This window comes from Oryctolagus cuniculus, chromosome 2 (genome assembly GCF_051225735.1).
Source record: "Oryctolagus cuniculus isolate XC-2025 breed Fujian yellow rabbit chromosome 2, ASM5122573v1, whole genome shotgun sequence".
In the NCBI taxonomy this organism is placed as follows: domain Eukaryota; kingdom Metazoa; phylum Chordata; class Mammalia; order Lagomorpha; family Leporidae; genus Oryctolagus; species Oryctolagus cuniculus.
The window spans coordinates 137663274-137675662 of NC_142868.1; the positions used below are offsets into that span (position 1 = coordinate 137663274).

Here is a 12389-nt window from a genome sequence, read left to right on the forward strand (position 1 = left end):
TATGTTGTCTTGAATTGACCAGTCATAAATTTAGATAATGGATAAGCTAATTTTTTTATAAGAAAAGCAGTTTAGTAATTGTTAAGCTTTTTGTGTGACTAATGGTGACTTAGCCATGCTTAGGTGCTTCTATTAATGCTAGTTTTATTATGCTTCATTTTTTCTTTGCAGAAGGATTTATTTGTATATTATTAACATATCAAGATTCCTTATATTCCTGGCATTATACCATTTCTGATTTCTTAAAAAATATTTGTCTGTTTGAAAGGCAGAGTTACAGAGGTAGAAGCAGAGAAAGAGAGAGAGAGATATCTTCCATCTGCTGGTCTACTCCCTAAATGGACTCAGTAGCCAGAGCTGGGCCCATTCGAAGCCAGGAACCAGGAGCTTCCTCCAGGTCTCCCACATGGATGCAGGGTCCCAAGCAGTTAGGCCCTCTTCTACTGCTTTCCCAGGCCACAACAGAGAGCTGGATCAGAAGTGGAGCAGCTGGGACTCAAACAAGCGCCAGTATGGGATGCCGGCACTGCAGGCAGTAGCTTTACCCACTACACCACTGTGCTGAACCTCATTGTTAATTTATTTTATTTGAAAGAGTTACAGAGGGAGATCTTCCATCCTCTGGTTCATTCCCCAAATGACCCCAGTGGCCCAAGCTGGGCCAGGCCAAAGCCAGGAGCCAAGAGCTTCTTCCAGGCCCCCACAAGCACTTGGGCCATCTTCTACTGCTTTCCTAGGTACATTAGCAGGGAGCTGGATCAGAAGTGGAGCAGCCAGAACTTGAACCAGTGCCCATATTTGATGCTGGTATCATTGGTGGCAGCTTTACTCGCTGTGCCACAGTGCCAGCTCTTTTTTTTTTTTTTTTTAGATTTTATGCCTCTTTTTTTTTGTTTGTTTAAATTTCTGATGGAGGAAACTGAAAATAAAAATACTTTTCAGTTTTAAAAACAATCTTGTGTTTGTAATGTTGAGAAAATATATGAGCTTACGTATACTAATTTCTTTGAGTAAAATAAAAGTTAGCTCTGTGCCAGATGATCAAATTTCTTTCGGGTAGTAGCTGGGTGAATGTACATACAACCCAGGTAGAGATGAGAGATAGGTGTTTCTGAATTCAAAGGGAATAAATATATGTGTGGTTTTTGTTGTTGTTGTTGTTATAATTTATTTTTTAAAGATTTATTTATTTATTTGAAAGTCAGAGTTACACAGAGAAGGAAAGGCAGAGAGAGAGGTCTTCCATCTGTTGGTTCACTCCCCAGTTGGCCACAACGGCTGGAGCTGCACCAACCTGAAGCCAGGAGCCAGGAGCTTCTTCTGGGTCTCCCACACAGCTGCAGGGGTTCAAGGACCTGGGCCATCTTCTACTGCTTTCCCAGGCCATAGCAGAGAGCTGGATCAGAAGTGGAGCAGCCAGTACTCGAAGCAGTGCCCATATGGGATGCCAGCACTGCAGGCAGTGGCTTTACCTGCTACACCACAGCGCCGGCCCCAGAGTAAATATATGTTAAGAGTATCTTTTTTTTTTAAGGCTTTGGATTTTTTTTTTTTTAAGTTTTAGTTTTAGTTTTAAGATTGATTTATTTGAAAGGCAGAGTTACGGAGAGAGAGGAAGAGATTCCATCTGCTGGTTCACTCTCCAAATGGCTGCAATGGCCGGAACTGGGCCATTCTGAAGCCAGGAGCCAGGAGATTCTTCCAGGTTTCCCACTCTGGTGTAGAGGCGCAAGTACTTGGGCCATCTTCCACTGCTTTCCTAGATGCATTTAGCAGTGAGCTGAATCAGAAGTGGAGCAGGCAGGTCTTGAGCCACCCATAGTGGGTGCTGGCATCACAGGTGGTGACTTTACCAGCTCCACCACAGCGCTGGCCCCAAGGGTATATTTTTTTTAGCTGTAATTTCTAACAAAATGAAACTGCCTACACTGGACTATGAGGATACTTGCTTTTACAAGGAGAAACTTCCACTTTTACCCTTGGTTTGTGTAACATGGCATTACTGTTACGTTGGTATTTTTTTTTTAAAGTATGTGTCCCCTTTCCCAGTGCATTTGTTATTGCATTACATGGTTTTAATCAGTGCATTGCCCTTCCCCTCTGCTTCTTCCCTTCACATTCTCCCCCAGCCAGACGCAGTCTTCCGCACCGTGGATGGGACCAAACTACGGCGTGCAGCCGCCTCCTGGCCAGAACGGCAGCATGTTACCCAGCCAGCCTGCGGGCTACCGAGTGGCCGGGTATGAAACCCAGTGAAAACGGACTCCAGAAGCTAAAGCCAGTGGCTTGAGGCTACAGGGAGCGTAGTAAAGCCGTTGTTTACTTAAAGATTTATCAAATCAGTCAGTGCAAATGTCAGATACAGTGTATTTATTTAAAAGATTCATTTTTTAATCATGAAATTACTTATCATCCACATTGTTTTAAAAAAGAAACAAGATGCTGGATGTCTGCCAATTTTTGCCTTCATGACCTTTTTTGATAAAGTTTCTCAGATCCTTGTTTCAAATACAATTGCAGGGATTGCTGCCACTTTTGAAAAATTAAGAGGCAGAAAATTGCACAATGTTGAACTTTTCTCCGCTAAAGTAGTGTGCAGTTCTAGTTTGCATTCCTGATATGATTTAAAACATGTAATATAAAGATGTAAAAAAAAAAGAAAGAAAGAAAAACCAAAACTGTGCAAAGTCTAGAAGTTCTTTGTAATCTTCAGCTTGTGCACAATTCTGTTTTAGGTTAAAAAAAAAAGTATTGTTTGAGCTATCCCGTTTCCACTGTTATCTCCTTGGGGTTTTTAAATATAAATTATTAGTTTACATCATTTTTGTATTTACATTTTTTTCACAAATTTGTCTTGCCTTATTAAAGTTCTGTAAAATATACTGAGACAGAAAAAAATGATGTTCACTTCGATTGAATACTTTTCTCAGATGGATTGACAGTTGCATTCATCTTGTGTTTTATATGAGAAGGTGCCTCAAGAATTCCCTGTTGGATTTGTTTAAAAGGATTTTTATCTTCTGTGATAAACTTTGCTGTGTACCCGGAACTATAAAAACAAAAACTTGTTACTAAAGAAAAATCTCTGAAATGTGATAAGTTCTCGCGCCATGTTAATTTCATGTGTCAACTTCAACATTTACATGTATTATTTTATTATGTAAAATGTTTTAGCAAGTTTATATTTTGCACAGTTAGCAAACTTTGTATGTCGTTTCCTTCTTAAAGGCATCATGCAGAGCTGACATGAGATTTATAAGGTTTTCAGCTGTTTGCATGTGAATATCAAATACATACTTTGGTAGTCTTTGAATGCAAAGTCATCTGCTCTTGTTTTTCAAGAATTTTGAGACACAAAATTCTATGTAAATGAAATATGTTAATTTGCCATTTTCTAGTTAGATTTACTGAAAAAGAGTAAATCAACTTAATATGTACAAATGATAGCTGTGAAACCCTAGAATATCCTGAGGTCAGGCTTGGGGTTCACTGTGAACTCTAAAATTAGCCTGGAGGACCAGCCAGGCAAAGCATTTTTTTAGGTGTTCAGAGGCCAAAAGATTTTAAAACACACATACACACACACACACACACACACACAACACAAACCTTAAAATCCTACCTCCTTAAACAGCCTTCAAAGAAGAGAATCCTCAGTGCAATCATTATTTTGATGATTTTGGTACCTGTTTTTCTGGAGTTCCTAATTTTGTGCTGTGTCTGGGGTTAATTTTTTTTTTTTTGGCTGCTTCAAGCATTAAGAGGTTTAACCTCTGATGGCGTTGTTCTAGTTTTGAAATTTCTAGTACATTTCAGAGTTTGTTAGAAGAGTTGTGGGAGATTTGGTTTGGTTTGGTTTGGTTTTCAGTGAAGGTCACAAGCCTCCTTCCTTGACTCACAGAGAGGAAGGGTCTGGGGGTCCATATTTGAATATTTGGTGGCTTTGAAGACTTTCAGAGAGCTCCCAGCATTTGATTTAGGAAGAGAAAAGGCCTGTGGAATTTTCCATTTCCGGGCCTGAATCTTGCAGGGGGGAGCACCTGATTACACTGGTCTCTAAGCCAACACCTATAAACCAGAGCCCGGGGAGGCAGCTCCTAGTCTGTAGTTCTCTGGAGCTCAATTCTATGCAGTTGTGCTGATGTTTCATTAAGTCACTGTGTATTTTTAAGTATTGATACATTACACAGTTGTTTTATGGAAGATGAGTACATTTTTTACGTACTTGGAGATAGTATTTCCTTGTTAACTTCTACACATCAGGGCATGCAGCCAAAAGAAGCTGAAATTAAATACTCAGAAAAATCAGGAAGCTGTCTTTTAAATGCTTCTAGTTCATGTTTCCATTTTAGGACCCTTACTGTTTTTCTCTTTAAAAAGAAAAAAAAACACAGTTATTTCCTGTACATCTCATGGACTGCAGGGTAAATTATTTGGGTTGAAATAACTAATCAGAACAAAAGTGTAGCTTTTTCTTCATTTGGACTGTCTCAAGTAGTAACAGTTTTTATTAGCCGGTGTATTTTCAGATTGCACAAATCTTAACATGTATATTGACTGCTCTTTGAGAAGAAAGTAGTAGTAGTCATGATGAAAAGGTTACTACTGAACAAACTCACACTGCTGACTGGTGGAAATCTTAGTGTTAAAAGATTTTTCAGTCTGAAAGTCATACTGGTGTTAATAATCAGGTAAGAGAATCAGAGTTTCATTCTCTGCAATACGCGTTCAGATTTTACTTTCTGGTACTGTAAAGAACTTGAAGTAATTCCCACTTAATGGGTTATTAATCCAGTATTCTTTACCCTGTTTGGATATTAAAGTTCCTTTATGTTTTCTATAACCTGTGGGATCTTCTTGCGGTGATTATTGTGTGTAAGAATTTTTTGTCTAGTTATATTGTTATATTCACTCAGATATTTGTTAATTTTTTTCTTCTTATTCCAGAAACTGTGGTTTGCCTTGGTTTACTGTTTAATACTACAAAGAATTGGCATTCTGCAGATTTTTCCAGTTTTGAACCCATGGTCTCATTTTTCTTGTTCAAAATGAGATATATAGTCTGTTTTGTCCATGTTCCTTTTATTTGTGTGTTAAGAGTTCTGTTCCATTGGAAAAGGCAGTTGGTAAGGACGAGTTTGCACCTACAGTGCAAGTTAGATATAAGAAGGGCTGTAGGGTGCTCCTGAGAGCACAGTTGAACTAGAAAAGCAAAATGTGTTTATAAGAAATAAAACAACAAACCTTTTTAATGAGAGAGTCATGATTTCCAAAAACAGTTTCTTTGTAGGGGATTATTACCTTTTATTCCAATCTCTGCATTTTGACTGTTATGTTTAGAATTTGAAGAACATACCTCCAAAACCATGGATTTTAATTTAAGAGCCTTAATAAAATGAGTGTGTCTCAGTTGAATAGGATATCTTCCTTTGGAGACTGATTCATAATGGATATATGGTAAGGAATGAACCAACCATGATACCTGCAAGTGTCAGCAGTAGCATACCTTGAGTATCCGTATTACAGATTTCTGCTTTATTCAGTTTTCTGTAGCACTCACTGGCTTCAGAAATGAGATTTTTCTCGAGATTGACATACTAATACACTATGGCCTTTAAAGTTGGAGGCTAGTATTCTGATAATGATTCGACTTTACAAGGGGAAGGGGAGTAAACTTTTTTACTAGGTTATGCCATATAGAAAACAAAGATTGAGCACACTTTTGAATTCTGGATACATGAGATCCCTAGCTCCTTACCTTTGTTCAGCTCTAGAATACCAGTTGCCAGAGTAATAGCCACCAGACAGGTTGTGGGAAGATCTTTGGATGAAAAAACTAAGCAACTCCTGGGAGAAAAAGGATATAGGCACTGACATTTGAGGCCCCCGCCCGTGAAACAAACTGAACTGCTTTAAAAAAAAATTTATTTATTTATTTGAGAGGCAGAGTTACAGACAGAGAGGGAGAGACAGAGAGAGAGGTCTTCCATCCACGGTTCACTCCCCAAATGGCTGCAACTGCTGGCTGGGCCAGTCTGAAGCCAGGAGCCAGGAGCTTCTTCCAGGTCTCCCATGTGGGTGCAGGGGCCCAAACACTTGGGCCATCCTCTGCTACTTTCCCAGTGCATTAGCAGGGAACTGGATCGGAAGTTGAGCAGCCAGGACTCAAACCAGTGCCCATATGGGATGCTGGCCCTGCAAATGGCAGCTTCACCAGCAATGCTACAGCACTGGCCTACAACTATGTCTTTAACAGTTCCAGACATTCTAGACAGTTCCAGTATTCTAGACAGTAGTTACTGATATGAATAAAAATTAATCCCTACTCTTACAGAATTTATCAGTGGTAAAAAGCTTCTTATTTATGTTTTTTTTTTTTTTTTTAACTAAAATCTTCACAGTGGCCTCATTGCCAAATTCTGCTTTCTAAGTTTTATATGTAGGTTAATTTTCTAGAGCTGTATTAATGAAAAGGAATACTTAAGTGTTTTGGATCTACTGTTTTTTTAAGCTTGTTGATTGGTTTTTGAAGCTTGTGTTTTAATATTTATTTACTTATTTGAAAGGCAGAAAGAAAGAGATTGATCTTCTGTTTCCTGGTTCACTCCCCAAATGGCCACAATCACAGTGTGATTTTCACCTGACTGACAAAGGAATTTTTAAATTTTTTATTCTTTGAATGTTACAGAGACAGAGATCTTCCAACTGCTGTTTCATTCCCCAAATGGCCACAACAGCCAAGTCTGGGCCAGCCAAAGCTGGGACCCAGGAACTCCATCCAGGTCTCCCACACAGGTGGCAGGGGCCCAAGCTCTTGGACCATCTTCCACTTCCTTCCAAGGTACATTAACAGGGAGCTGGATTGGAAGTAGATTAGCCAGGGCTCAATTCCAATACAGAATTCTGGCATCATAACACAATGCTGGCCCCACCATTAGATTTTTTTTTTTTTTTTTTTAATTTTTGACAGGCAGAGTGAACAGTGAGAGAGAGAGACAGAGAGAAAGGTCTTCCTTTGCCGTTGGTTCACCCTCCAATGGCCACTGCGGCCGGCGCACCGTGCTGATCTGAAGGCAGGAGCCAGGTGCTTCTCCTGGTCTCCCATGGGGTGCAGGGCCTAAGCACTTGGGCCATCCTCCACTGCACTCCCTGGCCACAGCAGAGAGCTGGCCTGGAAGAGGGGCAACCGGGACAGAATCCGGCGCCTGGACCGGGACTAGAACCCGGTGTGCCGGTGCCGCAAGGCAGAGGATTAGCCTAGTGACCCGCGGCGCGGGCAAATAATCCCACCATTATATCTTGATGCCAGGGATGCTCACTGTGAATTAGTGACTTCGCTCAAGTTCAGATGGTGTGAAGAGAAGGCATACTGTGTCAGAACGTGACTTTAGAATGTTTACAATTCTGCGAATTCCATTTAGAAGAGAGGGCTCACAAGGAGCTTCTGTGCTCCTGGAAGCATTTCTTCAGAGGTCCTTCTTTGAAATGGAAGGACCCTGGGTGTCTGGCTTATGAGAAAGAAATCGCTAGTTTTTTTATATGCCAGCGCTGTGGCATAGTAGACTATGACTGCCTGTGGCACCGGCATCCATATTGGCGCTGGTTCAGTCCTGTCTGTTCCTCTTCCAGTCCAGCTCTCTGCTATGGCCTGGGAAAGGAGTAGAAGATGGCCCAATGCTGGGGCCCCTGCACCAGCGTGGGAGACCTGGAAGAAGCTCCCCACATCTGGCTTTGGATTGATTGGCTCAATTCCAATCGTTGCGACCTTTTGGGGACTGAACCAGTGGATGGAAGGTTGATTCTCTCTCTCTCTCTCTCTCTCTCTCTCACTCTGCCTCTCAAGGCAATAAATAAATTCTTTAAAAAATATTTATTTTGATCAACCTATCATAGATGTATCAGTAGCAGTTCCATGCTGTCACCAGTGCATCTGAGCAGAGCCCTGGGCCATGCATCTGGTGGCTGAATGATGTCCGTGTCTTGTCCCAGCCAGACCACACGCGTGCCCCATTGGCCTTCTCCCATGACTGCTTTCAAGTCCAGATGAACAAATAGTCCTTTATCCCCAAAGTAGGCTCAGAACAGTTGCTGCAGGCACTGCAGGACCTGAATCCCTCTGAAAACCCAGGTAAATGCCACAGGGAATCAATCTTGCCCCTTGAAGAGAGGCTGCAGCCTCTGCTTGGCTGCTTTGCTCAGCCTCACCGTGTCGCAGGGAGGGCGCTACAGCAGCAACCGCATTGGGAATCCGAGAGAAGATGCCAGAAAACTGAGAAACGGGGTTGCTCAGGACAGCTTCTTTTAGATTTTTTTTAAAAAGTTATTTGAAAGGCAGAGTTACAGAGATCTTCATCCGCTGGTTCACTCCCCAAATGGCCTTAACGGCTGGGGCTGCGCTGATCCAAAGCCAGGAGCCAGGAGCTTCTTCCAGGTCTCCCACGCTGGTGCAGGAGTCCAAGGTCTTGGGCCATCTTCCACTGCTTTCCCAGGCCAAAGCAGAGAGCTGTATCAGAATTGGAGCAGCCGGAACTCGAACTGGTGTCCCTACGGGATGCTGATGCTGCAGGTGGCGGTTTTGCCCGCTGAGCTACAGCGCCATCTGGCGTTGCAGGATCTTTAACAACATCCATGGCCTCCATTCCCTAGGCAACAATAACAGCGCTCCCAGTTGAGAGAGAGACTGCTTTGAACCATCAGTTGGCACCCATATGATCATAAACCAGGCATGGAAAACACACATTATTGTCAGAATCCAATCAGATGGTCCTGGACATACTGATGAGCACTTTTAAAACTTATAATTGAAGAGGAAGTAAGACTGAAAAGTCTTCTGGAAAAACTGTGGTCCTCTCTCCCCCTTCCTACTGTTTAAGAAACAATCTTACTCCTGGAAGGGATCACTTCTCTGTAGCCTTGGGAAGATAAAGTCTTCTCAATGGGGAAGCAACCTGCTCACAGTACCACTACTTGTGAGAAGCTAGCCAATGGCCAGGGTATAGAAAATCTCATTACTGGCATTTGCAGAACACACAGGACTCCCCTGGAAACACACTGTGTTCGCGAGCTGTCTGCAGTCATGAATAACGATCATTTAGATTTATTTTGTTTGATTCCAAGGACCAGAACTACTATATCCAGGAAGCCAATTTCTAATCATTACAGGGATAACATTTAAGTAATATGTTAAAGCACTGGGGTGGGCATTGTGACAGCAGTTTAGACCACCTCACTTAGGATGCCAACATCACATATCAGAGTGCTCAGTTCAAATCCCTGTGCCTCTGCTTCCAATCCAGCTGTCGCTAAAGCGTCCTGGGAGGCAGCAGGGGAAGGCTGACATCTGCTACTGTAGAAAATCCGGGCGATTTTCCCATCCATTACTAGTTACACTACTGGGGCTGTGCTGGTGCCTTCCACACAGGCAGGTTCGGCCAGAAACTGTCCAGCAACAGGGAAGTCCCTGAGCGATGGCTTTTCCAGGTGAGCGTAGGTTCTACCCTCCACCCTCTTGCAATTCTCCGCCGTCTGCAAGAAGAAACTACAACTCCCATCAGACAACGCGAGCCAAGGTGGGCGGGCACTTGCCGCGCGTGGGAGGCTCTGACCAATAACGACTGTCGTTACAGAGAACACTTTGGCCGTGTTTGTAAAAGGCCGCGGCAGGCGAAGAGAGAAGAGGTGAGGGCGGTCATCAGCGAGGGGCCCCGGGGCCCGCGGGGGGGCGCAGGGCAGGTAAGGGGGCCGCGATGAGAGAGAACTGGGGCGGCGGCGGGACAGGGGTGTAGATCTGGGAATCCCGGAGGAGAGCGTTTCTAAGGAGCAGGGTGCAGGCAGGGTGATGCTTCTTCTTGGGCCTACGGAAGACCGGAAGTGAACGGCCGCTCGGGGAGGATGCCGGGAAGCAGGTCCCGCTGTGTCTCCCGGCGAGTGGGTCCCGGAAGCCTTGCGGGCGGTGCGCGTCGCGGTGGCCTGACGCGCTCGACGCCTGCCTCGGGGGTTCGGCGGCCTTTCTCCGCTCCTCCGAGGCGGCGCAGAGTTAGTGTGCCCCTGCTTCTTGTGTGTCGACAGGGAATCCAGCAGATTCCAAACTCGAAGTTAGACACCTGCTGGCTCTGACACTTTTGTCGAATCTGAGCAGGTTTCACCCCCTCCCTAAGTGGGTAAAACAGTGTCTTCTTCCCAGGGTGGCGTGAGTGATTCACGAGGAACTGCGTAGGAAGGGCTTACTTAGCACGGAGTGCCGTGGTGTATTCGTGGTGGTCGGCTCTCCTCGCCCGGGTGCGCCTCGCCAGCATTAGTCAGCCTCCCCGGAACGATAACGGTCCCCCGTCAAACGGGCTGGATGAAAAGCCACCGCCGCAGGGAGCCGTCCTGGGTCAGCTCGGCCACCACCAGGCGCTCTGCGCCCTCTCGCTCAGGTTTCCAGTAGGAGAGTTCTTTCCGAGTGGCATTGTTTCTGTCTGCCTTCACTGTCGCCCCCTAACAAGGGATGCTGGTCCATCAAGTTCAAATAGAACGACGCAGCGGTGCCCAAGCCTCTCGCCCGCCGCATTCCGTGTGTGCGTCCCGCCCGCTCGCGCTCTCTTTCTCTTTAACACCGAGAATAGCATGTTTACACAGAGTACTACGTCTGCTCCAGTTGCACAGTATTTCTTGACACTCGTTCCCTAGCAATCCACAGATAGACCTGTTTTTTACAACTTTATAATCTGTTGTGTGGTGACGGTATAACTTGTGTAGTCAGTTCTCTCCTGATGAGTTGTTAGGCAGTTTCTCTTCTTGTGCATTTATGGATAACTCTTTTGAGAGAGGTCTTCCATCCACTGGTTCACCATCTGACAGGAGCTGGACAGATGCAGAGCAAGGAGTCAGGAGCTTCTTCCAGATCTCCTGCGTGGGTGCAGGGGCCCAAGCACTTGGGCCATGTTCCACTGCTTTTCCCAAGCCATCACAGAGAGCTGGATCAGAAGCTGAGCAGCTGGGACTGGAACCGTCCCCCATATGAGATGCCTTTGCTGTAGGTGGCGGCTTTACCTGCCATGCCATAGCTCTGGCCCCTATGAACAGCTTTTTGTTTTGTTTTGTTTTTAATTAATTGTGTAGACCATTTTTTTTAAAGATTTATTTTATTTATTTGAAAGAGTTACACAGAGAGAGGAAAGGCAGAGAGAGAGAGAGAGGTCTTCCATCCGATGGCCGGAGCTGCACTGACCAGAAGCCAGGAGCCAGGAGCTTCCTCCGGGTCTCCCTCGCGGGTGCAGGGGCCCAATGACTTAGGCCATATTCTACTGCTTTCCCAGGCCTCAGCAGAGAGCTAGATCGGAAGAAGAGCAGCCAGGTCTCAAACCGGCACCCATATGGGATGCCGGCGCTTCAGGCCAGAGCATCAGCCTGCTGGGCCACAGCGCTGGCTGGACATCTTTTAAAGTCAGTGTCCCTGTAGGTACCAGGAGCACGTGGGAAGCTGTAACTCAGGAACTCTGAGAACTGAGATGGGCAGGACAAAGGATGTGCTTTATTTACATTTATTTACATTCCTTCAGAGAGGGTACCAGCGACAATATGGAGTGCCTCTTCCTGCACTTGTAAGTTTCAGTTTGTTACTTGCCAAAGTGGTATCTTGTTTTAATTTGCTTCTTGCTTATTGTAAGGTTAAATAACTCTCTCTTCAGGTCATTTATCCATTTTTCTGAAAGATTTGTGGTGTTTTTTTTTTTCTGTTGATTTCTGGAGACTTTTATTTCGGGAAATAAGCCCTTTGGCATTTGGATTTCAGAGGTTTTTTTTGCTCTTTTTAAAAATAACGTCTTTAGGGACGGGCATTGTGGCATATTGGGTTAGGCCTCCGCCTGCCACACAGCAGTGCTCCCGGTTTAAGTCCTGGCTGCTCTACTTCCAATTCAGCTCCCTGCTAATGTTCCTCGGAAAGCAGCAGAACGTGGCCCAAGTGCTCGGCACCTGCACCCATGTGGGAGACCCCATAAGAAGCTCCAGGCTCCTGGGCTCCTGCCTTCGGCATGGCACAACCCAGCCATTGCAGCCGTCTGGGGAGTGAACTAACGAATGGGCAGAATCTCTCTCTCTGTCTCCCTCTGTAACTCTGCCTTTCAAATAAATTTAAAAATAATAAAATAATAAAAAACTTGGGCCATCCTTGACTTTTAAAAAAATCTTTGTTGAATATTATTCAAATCACAAAAAATTCACACTCTTTTAAAAAGATTTATTTATTTACTTGAAAGGCAAAGTGACAGAGAGAGGAAAAGAGTGAGATCTTCCATCCACTAGTTCACTCTCCAAAAGCTGCTGTAGCCACGGCTGGGCCAGGCTGAAGCCAGAAACCAGGAGCTCCATCCCATCTCCCACATGAGTGGCACACGCCTGAGTAC

The 12389-nt window shown here is 44.5% G+C and overlaps 2 protein-coding genes across 65 annotated transcripts in view; both read left to right on the top strand.

The window, feature by feature from the left end:
• Nucleotides 1-5252, top strand: part of TIA1 (TIA1 cytotoxic granule associated RNA binding protein) — a 41674-nt gene extending 36422 nt beyond the window's left edge. For 14 of the 31 annotated variants that reach the window (XR_011386536.2, XR_011386539.2, XM_008254288.5 and 11 more), the window contains one exon: nt 2130-5252. Coding sequence is in view for 20 of the 31 variants with exons in the window: in XM_008254288.5 (XP_008252510.1) it covers nt 2130-2256 (127 nt within the window). In the remaining 11 variants the exon portion in view is untranslated. The remainder of the gene's footprint in view (nt 1-2129) is intronic. The other 17 variants (XM_008254284.5, XM_008254285.5, XM_008254287.5 and 14 more) reach the window with 8 other exon arrangements.
• A 4294-nt stretch (nt 5253-9546) lies between these two features.
• The window catches only part of C2H2orf42 (chromosome 2 C2orf42 homolog), a 45164-nt gene continuing 42321 nt past the window's right edge, over nt 9547-12389 (top strand). For 8 of the 34 annotated variants that reach the window (XM_002709816.6, XM_070068980.2, XM_070068977.2 and 5 more), the window contains exon 1: nt 9622-9732. The gene's annotated coding sequence lies outside the window, so the exon portion shown is untranslated. Of the gene's footprint in view, nt 9733-11443; nt 11586-12389 lie in introns of those variants that run through there. The other 26 variants (XM_051842806.3, XM_070068982.2, XM_070068979.2 and 23 more) reach the window with 10 other exon arrangements.